General features: G+C 43.7%; 1 protein-coding gene across 1 annotated transcript in view; it reads left to right on the plus strand.

The window, feature by feature from the left end:
- NARS2 (asparaginyl-tRNA synthetase 2, mitochondrial) overlaps window positions 1–26,769 on the plus strand; it is a 79,410-nt gene that overhangs the window by 2,630 nt on the left and 50,011 nt on the right. Inside the window, exons 3-6 of the mRNA XM_050941819.1 lie at window positions 1,480–1,600; window positions 2,326–2,466; window positions 8,795–8,875; window positions 22,055–22,155. Of these exons, the coding sequence (XP_050797776.1) occupies window positions 1,480–1,600; window positions 2,326–2,466; window positions 8,795–8,875; window positions 22,055–22,155 (444 nt within the window). The remainder of the gene's footprint in view (window positions 1–1,479; window positions 1,601–2,325; window positions 2,467–8,794; window positions 8,876–22,054; window positions 22,156–26,769) is intronic.

The raw sequence follows: 26,769 nt of genomic DNA on the forward strand, positions 1-26,769 counted from the left end.
AATTGTATTCTTTTTGGATAAGGCTGTTTGTTCATTTTTTCTTTTAAGCAATTGACCCTGTATATTGTCACCTTGATACAGAGACTAATTTTATGTCTTTTTCTTTCTTTTTATATAAAGCTTTCTTTTTAAGACCTGTTTAAGTGTTTTTCACTGGTTAAGGCTAAGAAACGAAGGGAGGGGGAAAATCTCTTTGTGTTAGATTTACTAAGCCTGACTTTGCATACCCTCTGGGTGAGGGGAGAGAGAGATTGATCTCTCGGTACTTGTGTTTCAAGGACTTGAACCAGGGAATCTCCGAAAGTACCCAGGGCGGGGAAATCTGGGAGGAGGTAAAGAGGGTGGAATCCCTTTGTTTAGATTCACGGAGCTTGAATCTGTATATCTCTCCAGGAACCCAGGGAGGGAACACCTGGAGGGGAGGAGGGGGAAGGGAAATGGTTTATTCCCCTTTGTTGTGAGACTCAAGGAATCTGAGTCTTGGGGTCCCCCAGGGAAGGTTTTGGGGAGACCAGAGTGAGCCAGACACTGGAATCTTCTGGCTGGTGGCAGCGATATCAGATCCAAGCTGGTAATTAAGTTTGGAGGTTTCATGCTAGCTTCTCATGTTCTGAACTCTGAGGTTCAGATCTGAGTAGGACAGTTATGACACTCACGTCCTGTGCCAGCAGGGATGTGAGTGCTGCAGGGGTGGTACATTCAGCAGTTGCTGAGGGTGTTGCACTTGTTGTCATTCAATAGCTGTCAGTTAAGGAGCTGGGTTAGCTGGTTCTGAAGGGAGTAGGAAGTAGGGGGCACTTTTAAATTGAAATTTTGTCTCCACTGAAGTCAGTGGCAGAATTCCTATTGATTCATTGGGGCCAGGTTTCATAGTGCTTTTTCCATGGGTTGGCTTCCCAGGTGGCTTATTCTTCCTGTGTAAGTCAGTCTGTACCTTATCAGAAGCTAGGGTTGCCATGTTAGCCTTTCCTCAACCAGCTCTCTTCTGTAGGCTCCTTAGACTTTTCCTGCCTTTTGTGCCAGATGCAGTCAGTGTTTCTAGCTGAGGCACCACTTTTGCAGGTGCAGCACAAGAGAGAGCACAGAGGGAGTGGCAAACCGTGAGGCCTTTCCTTCTGAACAGACATTGGGGCTCATCTTGGATCAGTGAAAAATAAACACTTAGGCTTCATTAATTTTCAGCTACAGAAGAAGATCCTATGCAATTTATTTCTTGTAAGATGGACAGCTTGGTGGTTTATTCATCAAATAATTTAAAATCTCCAGATTATTGGAATCCTGGGTTCACACATACACCCACCTACCCACCAGATGATTTCCATAGGGGATATATTGAGTGCCATGTGAATAAAATATAGCATTCAAATTGTAACAAGCTGTCTATTTGTGATAATAGATATTGTAAGCATAGGGCTTGATCTAAATTAACCCAAGTAAGTCAGGCCCATAGTGACACATTGTTGTTCATGTATTTTCCAGAGATCTGACTTTTGGAAGTGCAGTGGAAGTACAAGGCAAGCTGGTAAAAAGTCTTCATAGGATGCAAAATGTGGAATTGAAAGCTGAAAATATTCGTGTGGTAGGACCCTGTGATACTCTGGTATGTTATTGCACTTAACAGTCAAGCTCCAAGGATACCTTTTGGAACATGACTAATTTCAAAATATTCCCGTTTCTGACAGAGCACATTTCAAACTGTATTTCCTGCTATTTTTTCTAAAGTCGTCTCTATTTTTAATGTTTTTAAGATGTCTTCTACTCTCCCACTGATGTGGACAGGGGCCTTTTCATTAAGGTAGAAACTGACTAGTGGACTGGGCATAGGGAGGAAACTGTGAAACTAACTTGATACTAAGGACTGGATTTGCTAAAGAACTGCAGGCCAGATTTCCCAACTGCTCAGCACCCACAATTGGAACCAGATCTCCAAAAGTTCTCTGTTGCCACCGTGAAACTTACAGCAAGATGTCAGAAAGTGATTGGCACCCACCATGGTGGGCTCTTTTGAAAATCTAGCCACTTACTTTGGCACTGGGTCCTGTTGAAATTCTGATTCTATATAGGTGCTTATATGGATACCATTACTGTGGTATCTGAGCATTTTCCAAAAGTGATCAACATCTGTCCCTTGGTGGTTCGTTCTCTTTCTGGTTGTCTTTGTAAAATCCACAATGTACTCTGGAAAAAAACTGACGAAGTATTATTTTGCCTCTGACTTGTATCACTTATTGAACTTTAATAGGGAGTGATGATACTTCATGGATATCCGTAAAATTATTCTGACTGCAGGCTCTCAAGGTTGTTTTTTTCCTGTCCTTTTTTTAGCTGTTCCCTTTTAAACCAAGAGAGAGGCAACCTCTGGAATACAGCCGGCAGTTCCCTCACTTACGATGCAGAACCAACACACTGAGCTCCCTCCTGAGGGTACGCAGTGAAGCTACTGCAGCGATCCACTCCTTTTTCAAGGTGCTCTGCTTCTTCATTTGATCTTGTTACTGTGTTTTCACATACACAAATGATGGTGCCACATAACACTCCTGCCTTTCCACTGCAGTTATGTAATGGGTGACAGTGGGAGACATGGAATCGGGTCTCTGAGGTTCTATTCCTAGTGCTGGCACTGACTTAGGATCGGCGTGCACTGGGAGCTTACATCGGTATAGCTGTCTCTCTCAATGGTGTGAAAAATCCACACCCCTGTGTGACGTACTTACGCTTGCCTAATCCATACACCTCCCAGCCACAGTGTAGACATACCTTTAGTATCCCAGATTCCGTGTTTTGTGGGCAGAGGTCAGAAGTGTTACCACTATTCTCCCCCTTTGACCCCTGAGGTCATGAAAATCATTTCAGGTCGAATGAAATGTTTTGATTTTGAGAATTTTGTTTTTTAAATAAAATACATTTTTATCTTAAATCTCCAGGCTCTATTATAGGGGTAGGTAACCTATGGCATGCGTGACAAAGGCAGGACGCGAGCTGATTTTCAATGACACTCACACTGCCCAGGTCCTGGCCACTGGTCTGGGCGGGCTCTGCATTTTAATTTAATTTTAAATAAAGCTTCTTAAACGTTTTAAAAACCTTATTTATTTTACATACAACAAAAGTTTAGTTATATTATAGACTTATAGAACGAGACCTTCTAAAAATGTTAAAATGTATTACTAGCACGCAAAACCTTTAAATTAGAGTGAAAAAATGAAGACTGGGCACACCCTTCTGAATGTTGTTGACACCGGCTCTGTTATCACCCAACACAACAGCAGGTGGCGCCACACACCCAAATGAGCTACGTGAGTGCTTTACCAAAGCCACTCACAGACAAACAGGAGACAACAGCCAATTTCCCAGCTCCCCAGCCTCGCATCCTTTCTGGAATATAAACGCAGAATTATACCGTCTTGCACTGTGCAGGGATCTGTACAATGTAAGCTCATTAATATAGTTTGCTTTCCCCTCAACGTATGAAAGATATGCGCAAGTCAGTGTTAACCAAGTTGAGATTTTCCCAGACATTTTACTTAGACACACTGGTTAAGATAAAACATAAAACAAGTTTATTAACTACAGAAAGATTTTAAGTGATAGCAAACAGATCAAAGCAGCTTACCTAAGAAATAAACAAAAAGGCAAACTGAGTCTAATATACTAGATAGATAGGATTCGAATTAGCAATTTTTCACTCTGCCTGATAATACAAGCAGTCCACCAAGTTTTCATACACAGGCTCGAAATCCCTTTAGCCTGGGACCAGCACTTCTGTCTTTATTCCTCAGGTGGTCTCTGGAGTGGGGAGTGAGGCCCTGAGATGTCACTCCCCACCTTGTATCATTTTTCCATATGGTGGGAATCGTTTGTTCTCAGCTAAGTTCCCTGTTCCAATTTGTGGAAAAATACAGGTACCAATATGGAGTTCATTGTCATGTGATCTGGTCACATGCCCTTGCGTGCCTTGCTGAGTCATGGCAGCCATTACTCAAAAGATGGCTGAAAAGTTCACAGGAAGGCTCACCATGTCTGGGGGATAAACTTCTTCTAGGGCCTATTGTTTCCCCTAATGGCCCATTACCTTGAAGAGGCCCTTCACAACCAGCTGTCTAGACAGGAATTATCTTGCCTAGTGGATGTCACCCAAGTGTAACCACATTTGAAATACAGATACCCAGTCAATATTCATAACTTCACATACAAAAATGATACATGCACACAAATATGATAATCCTATTGAGCAAATCATAACTTTTCCAGTGACCCCTTACATGACATAATTGTGTCATAAAATATCATAATCATACTACTATGATGAATATGGGGTGCAGTTTCACAGTAGACATGTCCAGTAACTGTATCAGGACAGATAGAAATTGACGTGTAGGAGAACTGAGGCCGTTTAAAAACTTAACTCCTAACAAATACCAGTGGCTTCCAGTTGTTATTGCCTTGCATTGTATGTAGGAACTTTTGTCTCAATATCCTGACCGTAGAAAACTGGAATAAGATTCAGGAAATAAATCAGTAGGTCCATGCAAAGAGCAGCTAATACAGAGTAAAGAGCAACCATTTCAGTCTCTGAGATACCGTTCCCTTTTACAACTCTACCACGTTACTTCATTATGGTCCCTTCGAGCTGGGAGTCGTCTGTGGAACAGCAGCATTCAAAGCTAATAGTTGGATTTCTAAACACGGTGTTAATAAGAATTCATTTTCCCTTTATAGTAATGGATTGTTCCACCTTAGCTATCAGTGCAGTTTCGGTTGGATACACCGTTCTTCACTTCCTAACCTACTTTGCTGTTGTAATTGTGGATGCTGAGCACCTGTGAAAATAAAGCCTAGGTTCTCCCAGCTTGGACACCCAGAAACTAAGACACCCAAATTTGGTGGTTGCTTCATTGGAAGCATGACCATTAATGATGTGACCTAGCATGTACAAACAGTGGCAATGTTGGCGTTAGAATTTGTCAGCTCCTGGCTTCCAATCCTAAACTCAGACCACAACTCCTACTTTGTTACTGGAAAAAAGAGTGCGGAGTCCTGTGGAGTCCTTGAGTTCTCCCATTAGATTTCGCTACCTATGCCTGTAAAGCCCTGTCTTAAAATGAGCCTCCCTCTAGGATCCATAGAGTGTGTTTCCTTGGAGGGGACTTCAGGAAGGGATTCTCCCCCCACCCCCCAATGCATTTTGTTTTGTTTCTCCTTCCTCTCAAGCAGGGTTGGCCCAAGCTGGAGATGGGAGACTGGATGGGGAGGGCCAGGGCTCTGAGGGGGCACCGAATGTTTTCTCAGGTGCTTGGCTGACTGGTTCTTGCTCACATGCTCAGGTCTAACTCATCACCATATGTGGGGTCAGGAAGGAATCTTCCCCAGCTCAGATTGGCAATGATCCGGCGGGGTGGGTAGGGGAAAGGTTTCGCCTTCCTTTCCAAGATGTGGGTCACTTGCCAGGATTATCTGGATATATCTCACTTAATCTTTTCCCTCCCATTGCGGGTGCCTCAGGCACTTGTGGACCTTGATCCCTCCTGTTCTCTGCCTGCGGCACATTATGGTCTGGTCTCTTGTGGGTTGTAATACTTTGGTCTCATTTAAGTTGTTGGGTTAGTGTGCGCATGGCTTGTGGTCTCCATGAGAATCTGGTTATCCCTTCTGGCTTTAAACTCTATGACTCTAGTTAAAACTACATGCCAAGCACTCTACCTCCCAAACTAGACTTGTGGATTATTAGGGAGTTTACTGTCATAAAAGGATGAGTCAGACCTCCTGTAATTTGAAGTTATAGTTCCAGAGAGCTTTGGTATTTAAAATCTGATACTTAGACTAAGCCAAGCTTAGCCTTCTCAGGAGAGTACTCTGCAATATCATACGGATTCTAGGGTTGCTTTAAGATAGAAATATCATGCCAGTTAAAGCTACTGTTTATTTCTGTACTGTACCAGCTGTTTATAGGTAAGACTAAGTTTTTGTCACAGGTATTTTTAGTGGAAGTCAGGGACAGATCACAGGAAATAAACAAAAATTCACGAAGCCTTTCTTGCTGGTACTCTCAGGTCCCCTGTCGCCATGGGGAATGGGAGCTCTGGGGTCCCCCTGCCCATGGGGGTTGGGCTGCTACAGAGTCCCCTTGGCTCCCCGGGCAGCAGGTAGCTCAGAGTGGTCCCCTCCCATGCCTGGGAATTGCAGGGTCCGCCAGCCGTTGATTGCGGCTGGGCAGCTGCAGGGGGTCCCCCTGCTGCGGCTGGAAAGCTGCAAGACCCCCCCCCGCCCACTAGGATGGAGCCTGGGAACTGTAGGTGGGGGTAGCTGGCTGGGAGCTCCAGCTCCAGGCAGAAAATGTCACGGAGGTCAAAGGAATTCACAGATTTCATGACATCCATGACTTCTGTGACACATTTGTAGCCTTATAGGTTAAAAGACTTGGTTAAGAAAAAGACCAAGTAGGTGAGGTTATATCTTTGATTGGACTGACTTCTGTTGGTGGATGGTACAAGCTTCTGAGCTATACAGAGCTCCTCTTCCACCAGCAAAAGTTGATCCAATAAAATATTACCTCACCTACCTTGTCTCATATGCTGGGACCAACAGGGCTACATCCTTTCATTAAGAAAAGTCAGTACTAGTTCTTGCCCACTAGATGGCAATACCCACAGTTGTTTGACTTTGGTTGGATGCAAAAGACATAGATGGATGTTGAAGAACCTCTTGCCCTGAAGGAGATTTTAAAGAGCAATAGGAAAATGCTAGAATTACCAATAAGCATGAAATTCTGATAAGATGTGTATATCTTACTGCTACTAAAGCAAATACCTTGCCTGTAGTTATTTTCAATATTGTGATATGATATTATTCATATGGAGTTCTTTTGCTTAACGTCCTATATATTTTGAAGCTAGATGCTTACTGATACTTGAATGCATTTTTGAAGAGACAATGAATGCAAGGTCAAAGTTGGCCACAGACTTAGATGTTCATAAAAATAAGCTTTTGCAAATGCTAAGACCAACAAGAACATGTCTTTATTTTATTTCATTGTGATCCAGTGGAAATGACTTTTTAAAAAAAAAAAAATCCAAATCTTCCCATGTAGTACTTGCAATCCAACATTGCGGCATTGTGCACAAGAACTGGAAAATGAAACTAACTGGTCTGTTTTTGTTGTGCAAAACTGAAAACCAAAAAGAGCAAATGCTAAAATATTAACAGTAGATCTTTACCTATATCATGTAGTAGGCCAAGCCTCTTTTCATTTTTTAAAAATGCTCTTATCCCAAGGGCTTTTTCACCTGACAGTGCCTGATTAATGCTAGAATTTTTGCTTTGGACATCTAAGGCTAGAAACCCACCTTTAACTTTACCCTTGGGTAGTTCAATACCTGTGAGATACCCCTCTTAACCTTAAGGACCCTATGCCCCTAGACACAGTGGGTATAGCCACACTGTAATTAGACACCCACGCAAGCTGACTTGGGTTCATGGAGCTCGGGCTGTGGAGCTGTTTAATGGAGCTATGGTGTAAATGTCCAGGCTTAGGCTGCAATGGGGGAAGGTCCCAGAGCTCAGACTGCTGCCTGAGCTGGAATGTTTGCACCTTAATTAAACAGCCCTGCAGCCCGAGTCCCACAAACCCAAATCAGCTGGCATTAGGTGTCTAACTGCAGTGTAGACATACCCAGTGAAGAGTATGCAGCATGAATATCTCCTCTGAGCTCTGAACTTGCCTACTGCTGTGGGTTCATGACAGAGCCACTAATGTTACCATAACATGTTTTGTGGTTTGATAATGGAAACTATGCTAAGTCTCTTAAGGAGGGGGACTGTGGTTCTGGGCACCCCTCTGATGAGCCCTACTTCTCAGGCACTTCCTACATTAGGCAGGAAGTCTGCTAATGTAAAATGCATTCTACTGCCAGCTTAATGGTAGTAGCTGCCATAAATTACATTGGACTTCAGAAACTCTACTCCCTTCTTATAAAATGTATTGTACACCAGCCCTGAACTTTTCAAATTCACATGCCCCTGCCTTCCCCAAATTCTTTGGTTCAGATAGCCCCAATTCGCTGACATTTACGGTAGGCTGCAAATTCCATTTATTTTCCCAGGCTTTTGTGTGGGAGGAGGGATGTGCTGAGGGATGGGATTTATGGCTGGAGGGGTGGGTATTCTGCGCCCTGTTTCAGGGAGGTAGCTGTGTTTGTGTTTATATTTTGAAAGGCCCCTAGAGCCCTGCACAGATCTCTAACTCATAGGGTTTTGCATACATAAATATTGTGAAGTTGATGTTTATTCATATTATTGTTATGTCAAGGGACCCAACCACGGTTGGGCTGCGTTGGGCTAGGAGCTGTACAGGGAGCGTGGTCCCTTCTGCTTACAGTCGAAATTTGGTCTTTCCATAGTCTCGTTTGCCTGAGTGGCCTTTATTTCTCCCTCAGGCTTTCCGATGTAAATACTTGTTTCCTACAGAGATTTTTGGCACTGTGGACTAGTAAGTAATGGAGCGCTCTCTTCACATGGTAGAATTGTTGTGGTTATAGAGCCCTCTACAGGGTTTTTTCTATAGTGCGAACACGTGAAGAATCAGGCACTAAATTTGCATGCTCCAGAAATCCAGCTAGTGTTTAGCACATACCAGGGTATCTCTCACATAACACTGAAGCTATTCTAAAATGTTACCCATGTTGTCTTTGGTCCTAGCCTGATAGATGAATCCTGACTTTCACATGTTGGACTCTTCCTTGGAGTTGACACGTAATATCCTTGGACTGGCAACTTTCAATGTTCTCTTTTGTTTCAGGATAATGGCTACGTGCACGTTCATACCCCTATAATTACATCAAACGACTGCGAAGGTGCGGGGGAGCTCTTTCATGTCAGGGTAAGTTGTACTTACTAAACAACTTTGTAATTACTGGGTACTAAAGGGACAATCAGTTTTGTATATCCTGTTTTTTATGTACTTCTCTGAGATTTATTTTTGTAACCTACAGCTGTTCCTTGTGATCCTTAAAGTGCTGATTCTAAGTGAAATAGATTAAACAGCTGTTTTTATCCCTTTTACTTTTATTCTGTACTTTCCCCAGCACCTTATGTTTTGATCAATTTCTCTATCCTGAGTTGTGTGGAAAAACTTAGAGAGAAATGGGGAGAGGGGGTCAAACATCTTAATAACCAGGCAAACATGTTTGTAAAATAAAAACATGGGCGGAGGCCTCTGGGTCAAGCCCAGCTGAAACTCCTGTGAAACTAACTAGACTTCATGTTAATCGGCTCCTGCTATAAACCACAAAATGACTCCTTTTTTTTCCCCACCAGCTTCTTATTTCTTGCCACCTCTCTCAATTCTCTCTGTCCCTTCCTAAAAACAGCCCACGCTGTAACGATTGGCCCTCTTCTTCAGTGTTGGAAAATAAAGTTCAGTGTTTTCAATTGTGGTTCTGTTGACTTCAGCACTAGTAGAAATCATTCTCGTCCCTCCTCAGAAACTCCTGTGTGCATTTCAGAGCAACCCTAATTAATTGCAGTATTCCCGAAATTTGCAGTAACACCCCCCCACCCCCACAAAATTATGTGCACTCCCATAAGCCCCTTTGCCTTTCGCAAAAGAAAATGCATTCTTTGGCCACAAAATGATTGTATCTGCTTACACTTATTGGCCACAGCTTTGCTGGTGAATCATCTCTGAGCAAAGAAGTGTTGAGGTAGCGTGTCACTGCTGCAGTGTCATGTCTGCAGCTCCTTGTATCTCATTAATCTGCTGGTCAGAAACCTCCAGTACTGGTTCTTCAGGATTGAAAAACCTGCCCTGCCTCGCCCCACTGACAACACCCTCACAGACCAGTGCACGGCAACATGTGTACCCCGGCTTTCTGCTTACTCTTGCTAGTACAGCCCAGCTAATCTGCCCCTGGCTGATTGAAATACCTTAGTGCTACCACAGTGTGCTCCTGGCTGGTACGTGCAAATTAAGATGTGGCAACAAGTGATGCTTGACAGTAAACACATTATACAATTTTCAATCCTATAGCATATCTCTGTTTAGTTTCTGCATGAACTATATCTACCTGTTAAAGGGTTCTGCTCACTGCAAGTGCACCTCCTTGTGGTTGGGTCTGGGAATTCTCTTGCCATGTCTGGTGCTCCTTTCTGTGGCTTGCTTGCACCGTGTCTCCTCCGCCCGTCTGCCCCCCTTCCCCCCCACCCCCTGACTCAAGGTGCTTCCTTTTCATGACTAGACCCTCCAGCCAGGTCACTATATAGTCATCCCCTGCTAGGGTAACAAAATTCCACTGGACTAACTGTTCTGACTCTGCCTCAGATGGTCTTTGGTGCCAGGTCTCTTGTGCCACTTTCTCGGTGGCTGGTAGGGAAACCCAGGTCCTCCCTCTACACTGGGTTCCAGCCCAGGGACCCTGTAACCAGCAGCCGTGGTCTGCACATTGTCATTCCTTCCTGCTGTTTCCTTAGTCTTCTTTCGACCCTACATTCTCAGGCGTTCTTCCCCACAATTTCTCTGGGTTGACCATTTATTCTGCAGCTAGGATTCCAGGGGTTCTCCTCCCCTCTGAGTTTCCAGCTCATCACCTCGCTGCTCCTAGAGAATGACTGCACACATCCTCACTGCAGCCCTCTTCTGCACTCAACTTCCTGGCTTTATGCCGACCAGCCTACTCCTGGGCTTCATGATCAGTTAAGCCAGGCTCTCCCTCCAGGTGCACCCAGATAACATAATTGGCCTCTCAGTCCCACGTTAGCCCCTTCAGGACCTGTGTGGGGTACACACCCCGTCACACCACCCCTAAGCTTTACAGAATTAAATTATGTAGGACTGCAGTGTGAATGGCTTAAGTCACAAAAGCACTGGTGCAAATGTTGATTGGGGTGGGAATGGGTAGCTGTGATCTAGCAGATGGGACATGGGGAAACTCATGAAAACTGGATTTTAGTTGACTGAGGCCATGGGCATGTCATTTAAACTTGTACCTTGGTTTCCCCATGTGTAAAGCACTGGGATTTGTGGTTGAAAGGTGCTATGTGAGTGCCAAGTATTAACCTATTAAATACTGTGCATGGAAGCATGGTGCTACAAATGTGGGGCTCCAAAGCTGTGATCACCACTGGAGAAGGGGACGTTTCCCCTCATTCTCTGCTTTCTGCACTGGCTCCCCATTGAACAGAGGATTCCCAGCTCAAGATCTCTGTCCTGACTTTTTCAAAGCCCTACGTAGAATTGGTCCTAGCTACCAGAGGTAGCACCTCTCTCTCTCTATCCAGCACCTTCTGTTCGGTCAGCTGTTTCATTGCTTACTGTGTTTAAAGTGAAACACAGAATCCAACCTTTCACCCAGGCTTTCCCACCGCTCTGCCTTCGATGCACACTCCCACTCGCCTGTGTTCAATAATAACTTTGTAAACAAACCATGTGCCTGCTTCTTGCTTTGGGAGGGAGCAAGATTTGTAGGGTATGTCTATGCTACGGACCTTACAGCGGCAGAGCTGTACTGCTGCAGCTGCACTGCTGTAAGGTCTCTTGAGTAGCTGCTCTATGCCAGCAGGAGAGAGCTCTGCTACTGGCATAATTAAGCCACCCTCTGAGCGGCAGTAGCTGTGTCAGCGGGAGACGTTCTCCCACTGACATAGCGCTGTCCACACCAGCGCTTTTGTGGGTAACATTTATGTCGGTCAGAAGTGTGGGTTTTTTTCAGGGTGGGTCAGTTGGCAGGTTCCAAGACCTTAGATGGTAAACTCTCCAGGGTAGGGATCACATTGTATCCTACATGTTCATGCCAGGCCTAGTACAGTTGGGCCTGGTTCCTGACTGGAGCACTGTTTAGGCGCTATTACAATAGCAATAATTTAATGGTAATGATTGATTTAAATGTCAGTTCAACCCCATTTATTCAAATGACTCGGAGGGATGTATCTGAAATTTGGCATTGCAGAAAAGCAAAACTATAATGTCATGGAACACTAGTGAGCTTGGGATAATTCACATCCCACGTGATTGAGGATTGGGATAACTTGGGAGTTTATCTGGACGAATTATGGTAGCACAGTTTTTAAAGGAATTATGTCAGGCAGCCTCCACCCACAGTTAGTGCATATTGCTACATTTTCTTCCTGCATCCAAATCAGCTTTAGCTAATTATGAACCACATAAACTATCCAAGTACTGGTCATCTCAAGAACTTGGCCAGAGATTACATGCTGTCAGTGTGTATTGTCCTGTCAGGAAGTTGCCACCACATAACAGCTTCCCCGTTCTTCTAGCAATAAGAGGATGTCCTTACTTAACATGAGATGGGATGAAACCTATAATAAATATGCCTCTGTAAGTCTGGATCTAGACATTAACTCCTTACCTTTCCTTTAGTACATCCAAAACAAACCCTGTTGACACCACAGGGAACGTAATCACAATTTTTCCCAATAGATTAACCTCAGCAAAAGTAGCTTAATGTAGATGCAGGGAGTGTCTGCCAAATATTTCCCTTCCAGCCAGTAGTGGAGCTGTAACACAGTCTGGCTGGGAACTGATTCCAGAGGGGAGGCTCTTTGGTTATCATAGACTTGTAGGACTGGAAAGGACCTCAAGAGGTCATGTCGTCCAGTCCCCTGCTCTCGTGACAAGACTAAGTATTATCTAGACCATTGTCTCACCTACTCTTAAAAATCTCCAATGACGGAGATTCCACAACATCCCTAGGCAACGTATTCTAGTGGTTAACCACCCTGACAGGTAGGAAGTTTTTCCTAATGTCCAACCTAAACCACCCTTGCTGCAATTTAAGCCCTTTGCTTCTTGTCCTATCCTCAGAGGTTAAGGAGAACAATTTTTCTCCCTCCTCCTTGTAACAACCTTTTATGGTTGTCTCATGCTGGGATGTCAGAGGGTTTTCAGCAAAAGTTGGAGCTCATGCCAAGCTAATATTGATCTGTCCCATTCCTCACAACCAACATTTCTGCTTGATCCACAAGCTGGTAGTCTGTACCTAACCCCTCTACACCTATACATCTAATCAGTACCTTAGAGAGATTGCCTCAGCCAAGCCAGTGAACAAATGGGATACTGTTATGCAGTAGGATACAACTCAGTCAGTTAGGCCTTGTCTCACAGGCTCTGTTTGTATTTTAAATAGCCCTGACTCTCTCAGCTTTCACTATAGGGATGTGTCTTCACTGCAGAGTTAACCTGGGTGACTGGCACCTGGGCCTGACTCTCTGGGTTAGCCTAGCCCAGGTCTAAGCATTCCCACAGCAAAGCCCTACCTCTGTTACTGTGTCCACACCATTTCTAAACGCGCTCATGTGTGCCTAGGGGCATATTTCATAGTTCTCTGTGTTGAAACAGCCTGGGATTCTTTTCCAAACAATTGCAGGAGGACTTGCCTGTCCTTTGGTGAGGAATTGCAGGATGGCATTGGAGGACTCATCACTCCAGTGATATGGACTGCAGCCTCCCTGCAAAGTTGCAAGCTTCCCACTCTAATTAAAGTGGATCTGGGATGCTGACCCAGAAACCCAGCTGGGTAAATGAGCCCAGACTTAAAGCACCTCCAAAGCCCAGTGAGAGGGTTTTCTGTGTGGATAGTGGTAGGGTTTGAGCTAGAGCTGTGCTTAGCTGTGCAGTGAAGACATACCCTAAAAGGGTGATAGATGATTAATTTAGGCAGGGATGAAAATTCTGCCTCTTGTCAAGCTTTAATAGCCTCTCATTTCCGGACTGGAGGAATGACTCCTGTGGTCCTTTCGATTCTTTTTCTCTGTCCTCTTCTTCCGTTAGAATTGTAAGGAGTACATTGTAGAATCAAGTGTTTTATTGTTCTTAAAGCAAATAGCCTCGAATCAAAGTAATATATCCATAGGTCTCAGGGTAAATAACAATTCATTTTCTTTTAATTTAAATCAGATTTTTTAATTTAAATTAAATACAGGTTTTGTTTTTTTAAATATTAGAAATTGACAACATATGTTATGGCCTAAATTATTATAATCTGTTAAAATTATTTAAATAAAATTAAAAAATACATGTTTACTGCCAAATTGTAAGGAAATTCAGACCACTGAACTAGTAAAAGGCACTGGATAAGAACCTGGAGCCAGAGTTTGTTGATGATTTAGATGAGCTTTTGACAATAGTATCCTCCTCTGTGGGTGCAGAGAACATGTCTTCATTTCAATTTATTCAGTTCACTCCATTCAATGGCCTGTTCATTCAGAATTAAGAAAACTGATTTATAAATAAAAATTAGATGTGAGGATAAGATCTAATAGTTCTACAATCTTGAAGGACACATTGACCAGAAACAATCCGTTCAATTCGCTAACTACAGATAATACTTCCTTTGTTTAATAAATCATTTAGTATTAAATGCAAAATGTGTTTTGTTACAAATTTTCTGGTAAACTTTTTTCTTATGCATCCACATTTGATACCTATATTTAACTAGTAAAAAATGCTGCTGTTGTGCATTTTTAAATGAATTTGAATTTCCAGCCATGTAGAACTTGACACACATCACAAGTAAAAAAATTAATCTAGTAAATAAAAAATGCATTACTCAGCATTTTTAATACTGTAAATGTAAGTTAAGTTATGTAATTTCTTAGGTAAATACGTATAATTTTAGTGTGTCTTCATGGTTAGCCAAAAAAGAAAAGCACTGAATTCAGTGTAAAGTCTATATTTAGTTGCAAATCAACATGTTGTAATGGTTACCGATGAATGAGACTCAGCTTTTCTTTGGAAAAATAACTAAAAAGTACAAATGCAAACCAAAATTAAAACTGATTATTGGAATTAACGTTTCCTACTAGTTGATTTATGTCGTGATTAAAATCAGTTATTTAAATCAGTCCATCTTGCCAGCATTACTGTGCCCATAGAAGAGTCAGGACCCCTCGGGGGTCGTGAAGTTATTACATGGGGGGGGGGGGGGCTGTGAGCTGTCAGCCTCCACCCCAAACCCCACTTTGCCTCCAGCATTTATAATGGTGTTACATATTTTAAGAAGTGTTTTTAATTTATAGGGGGGGGGTCACACTCAGAGGCTTGCGGTGTGAAAGGGGTCACCAGTACAAAAGTTTGAGAACCACTGGCGTAGCTAATCTCCTTTAGAGAGGTGTAGCTTTGCAGCCGGAACTCTGTCTGGGTATGCTACATCTCCAGTAGGGGGCTCTGCTGGCGTAGCTATACCAGCCGAGGTTCTGTAGTGCAGACAAGCCCTAAAATGGATGTAATATCCAGCTCCTGTGGAGGGTGTGAGGGGCAGTGAATGTTTGCAAAGCTTTGGAGAGGTGAAGTGCTAAGTTATATTAATTCTACTCCTAAAATACCTCCCCGCTGAGATGCTCAGAGGGTCCAATCCTGTGCCTGTTGAGGAAAATGGAATTCTTTTCATTGACCTTGGTGGAAGGTGGATTGGGCCCAGAATGCTTCATGATAACTCCCAAAGCTTTACAGAAATACTGAAGGAATCAAAGAGCTCTTTCAAAATGTGAGCAAAAAACCAAACAGAAATGGGCACAGTGCTAGAGAGAGGATGGAGAGAAATAAACAGCTTTTGGGTTGGGGGGAAGCAAACCATTTTTAGAGGTTTAAGTGATGAAAATATCATGAGCCTGGTTTTGCTGAAATGGCAACCGTCTAGAAATGAGGTGCAGATCCTCAATGGTGTGAATTATCATAGCTCTGTTGATTTCAGTGGAGCAGTGCAGGTTAATACCTGCTGAGAATCCGGCTGTTTAAATATGGCATAATGAAACACGGCCTATATGGAAGTAAACTGTCCTCTGATCTAAGAATATAGGTAGCTGACCGTATATCTTGGAGGTGAACAGCAGAGCTTTAAAAAAAACAAAACCAAAACAGGTTCCAAGCTAGTAAGAAAAATGTCAGCTTGAAGAAGCTCAGAGGTACTAGAAACCTGCATGAGCTCAACCTAGCAACGCCCATGAGGTCCTTCTGTTTTACAAGCTGGGAAATGAGGCAGTGACAGATCACGTGACAGGTCCTTGGCAAAGCTGGGAATAGACGCAGGGGCCTAAATTTTGAGAGCTGGATATCTTAGGCATCTGAACACACATCCTGCACCCAGATAAGTGGTCTGACTATTTTGTTTTCAGAAATGTGCCTCCAGAGCGCCCTTTGAAGGCCCTGGGAACTGTGGTTGCTCAGGTCCTTTGAAAAGCAGGCATTTATTTAGGTACCCAGCTTTTAACACCCAGGTGTCCTGTCTTCCTCCTCTTTGCACATTGCTGCAAACCATGCTGTCTCCCCTGAGTTCAGAATCTGTTCCTCCTGCACTTAGCTGTCCAGTTCTGATAGGGTGACCAGATAGCAAGTGTGAAAAATTGGGATGGGAAGTAATAGGAGCCTATATAAGAAAAAGACCCAAAAATCGGGACTGTCCCTATAAAATTGGGACATCTGGTCACCCTAGGTTCTGAGTTCAGGTTTTTGTATTTCTTTTGTCAGAGTTTATAAGTGACTCCTTTTTAAAAAAAAGGAAAGGAAAACAGCTGAACTCAGGTGTTGGCAGGTATGATGTGATGGAGGAACACTTCTGAATATTTTATTTTAAAATCAATCTATTTCTAATATGTCAGCTCATTTAGTAAGGCTTTTAACACAGTTCCCCGTGGAATTCTCATAAACAAACTAGGGAAATATGGCCTAGATGAAATTACTATCAGGTGGGTGCACAACTCATTGAAAAACCATACTCAGAGTAGTTATCAGTGATTCTCTGTCAAGCTGGGAGGACATATTAAGTGGGGCTCTGCAGGGTCTCTCCTGGGTCTGGTACTGCTCAGTATTTTCATTAACTACTTGGGTTGTGGAGTAGAGAGTACACGTATAAAATTTGCAGATGATACCAAGCTGGAAGGGGTTTCAAACACTCTGGAAGACAGCATTAGAATTCAAAATGATCTTGATAAATTGGAGAATTTGGTGTGAATTCCATAAAATGAAATTCAGTAAAGGCAAGTGCAAAGTACTATACTTAAAGGAAAAATCAAATGCAAAAATTCGAAATAGGGAATAACTGGCTTGGCAGCAGTACTGCAGAAAAGGATGTGTGAGTTATAGTGGATCACAGACAGAACATGAGTCAACAATGTGTTGCTGTTGCAAAAAGAGCAAATGGGGTGTGTTAAGAGGAGCGTCATATATAAGACCCAAAAGGTAATTGTCCTGCTCTACTTGGCACTGGTGAGGCCTCTGCTGGAGTATTGTAAGAAAGATGTGGACAAATTGGAGAGTCAGAGGAAAGCAACAAAAATAAGAGAATTAGTAAATATGACCTATGCATAAAGGGGGAAAGAAATGGAAATGTTTAGAGAAGAGAAGGCAGTGAGAGGACATAAGTCTTCAAATATGTACAAACTTTTTTATAAAGAGGATAGTGATCAATGGTTTACCATGTCCCTCAAGGAAAGGACAAGAAGTACTTGGGTTAGTTTTCAGCAAAAAGAGATTTAGATTAGATATGAAGAAAATCTTTCTAACTATAAGTCTGGTTGAGCACTGGAACAAGTTACCTAGGGAGACTGTGGAATCCCCGTCAGTGGGGGTTTTTAAGACAAATATCTGACAGGGATGGTCTAGGTATACTTAATCCTGCTTCAGTGCAGGGGGATACCTTATGTTTACACAGCAACTTCAGTGCCTCAGAATCACCAGTTATTTCACAAACTGGCCTCAAACTACTTCAATAGGGCTTGCTTCACTTTTTCACCGAAGTGCGGTCACTGCTAGGATGAAACTTGCGAGGGGAGCACAGCGACAGTACAAAGCAGTTTAGTCCAGGAAGTGTAGAGCACCATGCCCAGCTACAGGAGAAATTTGAAGTAGAACAGAATGTAACCAACCAAGAGGGAATTTAGCCAGAGCACCCATATCTTGTGAAAAGTGCTCGAGAATCATTAATGACCACAAGCACTTAGAGCTTCTGTGCCTCATCCTAAAGATACATTGGAGAAGGAATATTGTACTTTAGAATGAAATAAACTTCAGCAATAGGAGAGGAAACCGTCTGCCTTCATCAGGAAGGAGAAAAAAAACCGTGAAGAAATCTAGTGAGTAAACTTGAGGAAGGGGGTAGAGGGCGAAGATCTTAACTAAGAATCTTTAATAAGAAACTTTGATTTTTTTACATGGGCTCAGCCCCCACCCCCCCCCCAAAAAAAAATAAAATTAAAAAAAATTAGGGATTACATTAATTAAAAAAATACTGAGTTTGAAACAATTATAATGTATCCTTTTATTAAAGGTGGACATATGTAATCATGGTACAAAACTACTCATTAAAGCAATATCCAACAGCTTTTCTTTCCTTTGTAACTCTAAGCCCTCCCCTAATAAAATTGTTGTCTATGCCCAGCTAAATGTTCCAGGATGTTTCTTTGTGTGCACGTTGTCCAATGACCTGAAAAGATACACAAGAGCTGGAAGAAAAGATCATTTGTGGCTCTGTGCCTGTATAATCTCCATATTCCAATCATAGAATAACAATGAAGACTCGATAGAATATTCCGTTTTCTTTTTTTCTCATTACTGTAGTGCTTTTTCTGATAGAATCAAGTTCATTCCCCTGGGAAAGGAAAATAGCACTGATTAAAATTTTTTTAATAAACTTTAGGCACCTGCCTTAGATGGAAAATACCTGCCCCTTCCCCCCCCCCCCAACTTTCTTATCAGACTTAAAATTGAGCCTTTATGGCAGCGATGTGTGAAACCAAAGATATTCTAATGGTAGAAATTCTTAAAGATTTTATTTTCCATGATCTCTGTGAAGAAGAATGAACTTGTGCTTAAAGGTCAGGACTGGATTGGGCAGTCTGGGTTTGTTGTCCTGTACAGCTTTTCAAGTCATTCAAAGCCTTTATTTTGGATGCCTCCGTTTCTTAAAAACTTAGGAACTGATTTCCACTCCCCACCCCCTGAGGTTCTGAACATTTACAGCTCCAGTTAGCTGTGTGTGCTCAGCTCCTCTGAAATTCAGGACCTAAGTGTCCCAGTCTGAGCTCCTGAAATTAGGTTACCACTGAAAATTCAGCCTTCCACCTCTGTGTCTGTTTCCCCATCTGTGAAACGGGTTGAGCAGAGGCACGCCCTCCCTGTGCTTTACATTGTACCTTGTTATACTCTTCTGTTGCCTTTCCTACTATAACCCTGCCTTTTGATTGCCTCACAATGTAAGTTATGCTCTCTTGCAATAACTTACACTTAAATTACATGATCATTTACATACACTTCAAGCAAAATTCAGAGTTGCTAACCCACTTCTAGTCCTACAGGCCTGTATAACTGAAGAACTGAATATTTTTAGCTTTCTCCAAGGGCCCCACAGTGGCATATAAATGTGCATCCCCCACTTCTATTACAAAGTCAATTTCTTTATTATTGCTATTTGCATTACAGTAATGCTTTGGAGGCACCAGCAACAATCAAGGCCCCACCCAGTACTGGAAATCTAGTAAGAGATGGTCTGTGTCCTGAAGAACTTGGTCTTACAAGTCAAAGGAAGTGCTCTTCTTCCCATTGCACAAATGAGAGACTGAGGCACAGAGAGATTGTGACTCATCCAAGCTCATGCCAGGCATCTTTGGCAGAGCCAGGGAACTAGACCCAGTTCTCCTGAGTCCCAGTGCAGTGCATTATTCACAAGACCTTCCTCCCTAGCTCCTTTCTGCTGCACTCGATGGCTTTTTTCCCTTGTCTGTCTTTTTGCTTTCTATTACTACATTAGTAAATTATTTCAGAGCCATCTAATAACCTTAGGTATGCAACAAAGTATTAAGGACCATATCCTGCACTTGATATGTATTCTACCATTGACGTCAGCGGGAACCAGGCCTCTACCAAAATTTAGCCTAGTCATGTGCTTATAATGCACCAATCCTGTAAACGCTTAAGCACATGCATAAATTGACTTATCTGACTAGTCCCATTGATTTTGATGGGACTGTTCATGTGAGTATTTAGACACGTGCAGGATTGGGAGGGGCATAGTTTTCTGGATACTTTTCTAATAGCTGAACACACTGTTGTCTTACAGAAAATTCTTTATAATGCCGTTCATTCTGTTGCTGGGGTGGAGGGTTGGGAATAGGAACGTGTATTTGTTATAAACCATGTTTATGGTTTATATAAACAGGCAGTCCAGTGTTCCCTCTACTTTTTCCCACCCATGTGCAGAATTAATTTTATGTGCACCAATATGGAGGTGATGTGTGACACACCAACTCCATATTGGTGAACAACAAAATTCATGTGGCGGGGTAGGGCCAAGGAATTCAGAGTGTGGGAGAGGGTTCAGAGCTGGGGCAGAAGGTTGGGGTGAGGACTCCAGCTGGGGATGAGGGGATTGGGATGTGGGCGGTGCTCAGGGCTAGGGCAGAGGGTTGGGGTATGGGGAGGGTGTGGGCTCTGGGGTGGGGCCGGGGATGAGAGGTTTGGGGTGCAGGCTTTCCCAGGGCTATGGTGGAGAGAGAGGACTCCCCCAGCTCACTCTTCCCGCAGCAGCACCTGGGCTGGGGGGAAGGAGTGCCTCTCCCCGCCACGCCAGATCCGGTTGGGCTGGGCCAGGCCGGGGGAAGGCTCCTTTCCCCGGCAGCTCTGGCAGGGCTGGGCTGGGGGAAGGGCTCCTCGACTCGGCTGGGTTGGGCAGGTGGAGGGGCTCCTTTCCCCAGCCATGGCAGCTCAGGCTGGGCTGGGCCGGGGGAGGGGCACCTCTCCCCCTCTGGACCAGGCCGGGCCAGGGGACCTGCATGGCCCTACATAATTTGCTGCTCAGCTGCACAGCCACGCAGCTTACAGGGAACCTAGGCAGGCACCCATAAATCATGTGTCCCTCTCCACTCTCCCATATATGCAATTTATAACAAGTTAATGACTTAAATACATTGACATGCCACTACTGTCTGAATCGGGGTGGGCAAACTACTGCCCGAGGGCCGCATCCGTCCCTCGAGCTCCCACTGGGAAGCAGGGTTGGGGGCTTGCCCCGCTCCGTGCAGCTCCTGGAAGCAGCAGCATGTTCTCTCTCTGGTTCCTACGTGTAGGGGCAGCCCAGGGGGCTCTGCACACTGCCCCGGCCCAAATGCAGCCCCCGCAGCTTCCATTGGCCAGGAACTGTGGCCAATGGGAGCTGCAGGGACAGCACCTGTGGATGGGGCAGTGTGCAGAACTGCCTGGCCATGCCTCCACGTAGGAGCCATCAGGGGGGACATGCCGCTGCTTCTGGGAGCTGCTTGAGGTAAGTGCTCTCCAGAGCCTGCACCCCTGACCGCCTTCCATGCCCCAACCTCCTTTCCCAGTCCTGATCCTCCTCCAAACCCCTCAGTCCCAGCCCATAGCACCCTCCTGTATTTCCAACCCCCGAGCCCCACCCCAGACCCCGCACCCCCAGCTGGAGCCTTCACCCCTTCTCTCACCCCAACCCCCAATTTCGTGAGCATTCATGGCCTGCCATACAATTTCCATACCCAGATGTGGCCCTCGGGCCAAAAAGTTTGCCCACCTCTGGTCTAAATGCTCCTCAAGAGACAATTAAGAATCTTTTTGGTATATTTCCAACTTTGGAGTTGGTTTCTCTCCCCCTCCCCCTACAGATGTTCTGTAGACTACTTCAGTGACAACAGGTGATACCACCTTAAATCACCCTGAGGCCCTGTCTAGACTGGAGATTAGCCCCAGGTTCTCCTGCAAATCATGGCTTTCTCTGTCTAAATTAGGGGTTTGCGTGGTGCAGCTATGCTGAAATAGGCGGTAATTGCCAAGTTAGAAAAGGCCCCAAACTGATTTTGAAATGGACTTACCTTGAATTACTTTTAAAACCAATTAGACAATGCTCCTGGTGTAGACAAGCCCCTGGTGTATGGCTTTACTCCAGGAAGCATGGGACCTTGTCTTGTGGGGTTTTTTGTGTTTTTTTTTATTTAGATTGAAGCACCTGTAATTTTCAGAGGAGGGGCATGAGTGATAAATTAGGAGCCATGATCCTTAATTGTCGATTAATAGTCTGGCATGTTGTGTGTTCTTGACTTACAGACATCAAATAAAGTACAGGAACCTGGGGAAAACTCCCATTTCTTCAATGTTCCTGCCTTCCTGACGGTCTCTGGACAACTCCATCTGGAAGTGATGGCTGGGTATGGAAATCTTTTCTCTTGATCTAATGGAGTCTCATAAAACTCGGTCAGAGCTTCTGTCCAGTAGGCTTTGTTTCACATGTTCCACCTTCCATGTGCTTGCCAAACACCCAGTTGGGCAACGTTTTGTGGTCAGTGCTGGAGAGTCCAAATCACTCTTTGGAGAAAACTGGATTCCATTTGAATTCTGGAGAATGAGTTGGGGTGTAAATTTAAGATACATACACTCCTCCACCCCTTCTGGAAGAAGGTCAATGAGAGGTTGGCACAAAGATCCAGGCTGGGACATGAATTTTGTGTAATTACTTAGTTATTATCATTATCTGTTATTTGTCCAGGACCTTATGATCACATCCAGCATCGCTCAATGGGGAAATCTGCTTCCCTTTAGGCCAATGCTATTCCTGTTCTTTGTTTCTTTTCCTTCCCCATCCTCCTTTCTCTGTTTCTATCCCTTTTCCCTGTATTTGTGTGCTTCCTCTCTCCTTCCCTCTGCATCTCCTTCCCTGCAGAACTCCCCGTGCCTACCATACTTTCGCTCCCAACACCTCCCCTTTTCCAGCTGTGAAAGCAATCAGCAATTGAATAGTTGATAATATTGCAGTGTTATCATTAGCCTTCAGTGTTAACACCCCCTGAGATTTAGGGGATGTGAGAATTCACACCTACCAGTGCCACTGTTTCAGTCTCTCTGCATACTTGGGTCTGATCTACACTAAGCTTTCACAATGATTTATGTTAATTGTTAGATTAAACCAGTGGGTCCCTCTCCCCACCTGTTGGTGTCATTCTGTTGACACAAAGGTGTTTCTCTCAGGGCTTATCTTCATTATCCGGAGACGCTGCTGCAATCAATACAGTGGGTGTCAATTTAGCAGGTTTAGTGAAGACCCACTAAATCGACAGCAGAGTGCTCTCCAGTTGGCCCATCTTACTCTTCTTGGGGAGCTTGAGTAGTGAAGTCAACTAGAGAGTGCCTTGATACCAGGGTAAGTCGATCTAAGCTACGTTGACCTCAGCTACATTATTCACGTAGCTGAAGTAGCGTAACTTAGGTTGACTTACGCCAGTAGCGAAGACAAGCCGTCACTATAGCTACTTTGCACTGATTAAGTCTGTGCTTCTCCTGATTGAACAAAATTGGTATAAAAACTGAGCATTTAGCAGGCCTCAGAAAGACAGCAGTGTGTCAGCTTACCACGCAGTGCACATTAGGAAGATTATCTTCGTAACCATGGGGGAGAGAAACCTTTGTTTTTTAATAAATGCTTTGGTTCTGAAGAATTGAATGTTCAGTGGCATCCTCAGAAATAAATCACACAGGCTGGATATAGCCCACAAGTCAGGCGTTTGAAATCTCTGAGTTAGAGAACAGGATGGGGAGACGTGGGTGCTGGTGTGGTCTCTAGTGCATATTTGCTGTGTGACCCTGGGCAAGAAGCATTCTTGCCTCAGTTTGCCCATTGAAGAACTGGGTATAATAACCTACTTCATGCTGCTGTTGCAAAGCTATTTGACTGTCAGTAAACAATCTTCCTCTGATAGAGTCTAGGCCAGAGAGAAGTAAAACTTGTATAGTATCATATATCCATTGAACTCTAAGGGTGAAATCCTGATCTCGGTGAAATCAGTTGCAGAACTCCCCATCACTGCAATAGGGCCAAGATTTCACCGTTAGAGATCGAGGATATAAGGTGCTGTGGAAGTTTTACTTCTCTCTGGCTTGGGCTCTAACAGCCCACCAAAGTGGCTACGGTCAGCTGAGGTGCTTACGCTAAGTTTTCACGAGAGTGGATATGCTTGGCAGGGTGTCCTTGACATGCTCTCTGACTAGCTGCCCCTACTGTTCTGACAGAAGTGGAGGTTACTGACAGCCTAAGACTATTGTATCCTCCAGAGTAGTTGTCTGCAGGATGGGGAGCTAATGAGAGAGTTGAGTTCAGAAGGCTGGTTATTTGTAGGGAGAGGTGTCCTTCTGCACCTCTCAAAAAAGGTGGGATTTTATTTGTGTGTGTGATGAAATTACATCCATGCCCAGTGACCTCTATTGGAGGACATATTCCTATAAATCAAATAAGGATGAAATGGTATTTTAACTTAATAACATCTCCATTAAATTAGTCTCTTTTCTCAGAATAGCACATAGCCTACTCTGGGACTAGACAGAAAACTAATTGAACAAATACTGGGTCTTTTCTTCTAAATATTACCCCAGTGGCATCATTCAGATGTTCCAGATTATCTAAAAAGGAAAAAAATGTGGGGCCTTGTCTCACATACTGTCGTAGAGTATGTTATAGCTTCATGCTTTATTCTGCGATAACATGTTGTTTTTCCAGGCATTTTAAATAGATCAAATGCAAACTACATTTAGATGAGCTATATTTATCCTTGATGATCTATAGCTGTTCTGTGAACCTGCACCTCTTATTATTTTTATTTTTTTTGTTAGGGCAACATATTTCTGAGGTTTCTGAGGTTTATAACCGAAATGCTATTAAATAGCTCAATCTTCAAAAACAGACCAAGTGAGAAGTCCCTGTGGGCTCAAAAATATCAGTCATGGAGATACACTCTACCCCGATATAACGCTGTCCTCAGGAGCCAAAAAATCTTACTGTGCTATAGGTGAAACCGCATTATATCAAACTTGCTTTGATCCGCCGGCGTGCGCAGCCCCACCCCTCCGGAGCACTGCTTTACTGCGTTATATCCGAATTCGTGTTATATCAGGTCACATTATATTGGGGTAGAGGTGTACATCATAGTTTCATTGAGATATTAACTGTAACATAAGAGCTACCATACTGACAGACCATGGTCCATCTTGCCCAGTATCCTGTCTGCGTCAGTGGCCTATGCCAGAGCTTTGGGGTTGGTGTACAGAACAGGGCAATTAAGGAGTGACCCACTCATCTTCTGCTTCTGGTAGTCAGAGGTTTAGGGTTGCTCCAAGCGTGAGGTGGAATCCCTGACCATCTTGACTAGATAGCCATTGATAGACTTATCCTCCATCTAGCTTATCTAGTTCTTTTTTCAACCCAATTATGCTTTTGGCCATCACAACATCCCATGGCAATGAATTCCACAGGTTAATTGTGCATTGTGTGAGAAATTACTTCCTCTTGCTGCCTATTAATTTCATTGGATGACCCCTGGTTTTTGTATAGTGTATAAGGGAAAACAACACTTCTCTATTCATTTTTTTCATACAATTCAGGATTTTATAGACCTTTATCATATGCCCCTTCGTTCTTTTCTCAGCTGAGCAACCCTTATCTTTTTAGTGGCTCCATGTAGGGAAGCTGTTCCATACCCTTGATCATCTTTGTTGTCCTTCTCTGAATCTTTTCCAGTTCCCTTATATCCTTTTTTGAGGTGGGATGACCAGAACTGGACACAGTATTCAAGATGTGGGCTCACCATGGATTTATATAGTGACATTCTGATATTTCCAGTCTCATTATCTATATTTTTCCTAGTAGTTCCTAACTTACTGTTAGCCTTTTTGATTGCTGCTGTGCATTGAGTGAAAGTTTTCAGAGAACTGTCCACAGTGACTCTAAGATCTCTTTATTGCGTGAGAATGGCTAATGTATAACCCATCATGGTATTTATTGAGTTGATATTATTTTTTCCATTGTGCGTTATTTTGCACTTATCAGTGCTGGATTTCATCTGTCATTTTGTTGCCTAGACGCCTAGTTTTGTGAGATCCCTTTGTAACTCCAAGCAATCTGCTTTGGACTTACAAAATTATTCAAGATAGTTATCTGCAAACTCTGCCACTCTGCATCCTTTTTATAAATTGGCCTGACATTAGCTTCCTTCCAGTCATCTGCCACAGGATTCTTTGCTGCTCTCTCTCCATTGTGACTGTTTATTCCTAACCTTTGTTTCCTATCTTTCAACTAGTTACTGATTCACGAGAGGACCTTTCCTCTTACCCCATGGCTGCTTTCTTTCCTTAAGAGTCTTTGGTGATGGAATTTCTCAGCGGCTTTCTGAAAATCCAAGTACGCTGTAACAACTGGATCACCCTTATCCACATGTTGTAGGCTGCCTCAAAGAATTCTAATGGATTGGTGAGGCATGGTTTCCCTTTACAAAAACCGTATTGACACTTCCCCAACAAACTATGTCCATTTATGTGTTGGATAATTCTGTTCGTTCTTATAGTTTCTACCAGTTGCCCTGGTACTGAGGTTAGGCTCACCAGCCTGTAATTGCTAGCATCCTTTTTATAAATTGGCCTGACATTAGCTTCCTTCCAGTCATCTGGTACAGAAGCTGCATCTTTCTTTTTTCTTTATGCTGCTTTTCTTGGTGAATGTCACGGCGGCGGCAGCATGGAGAGTAGGGAGGACCAGACCCGCCTTTCCTCCACAACAAGTGTCAGCTCCTTCTGGGGGATTCCCCAGCATTCCCAGGCCAGCAGGGAGATATAATCCTTCCACCATGTGCTGGGTCAGCCTTAGGGCCTCCTCCCAGTAGGACGTGTTCAGTAGAGTTACAAAGGAGGCCTCCCAGCGGGCATCTTTATCAGGTGTCCAAACCACCTCAACTAGCTCCTTTCAATCCAGAGGAGTAGCAGCTCTACTCCAAGGTTCTCCC

Source organism: Gopherus flavomarginatus, chromosome 1 (genome assembly GCF_025201925.1).
Source record: "Gopherus flavomarginatus isolate rGopFla2 chromosome 1, rGopFla2.mat.asm, whole genome shotgun sequence".
In the NCBI taxonomy this organism is placed as follows: Eukaryota; Metazoa; Chordata; order Testudines; family Testudinidae; genus Gopherus; species Gopherus flavomarginatus.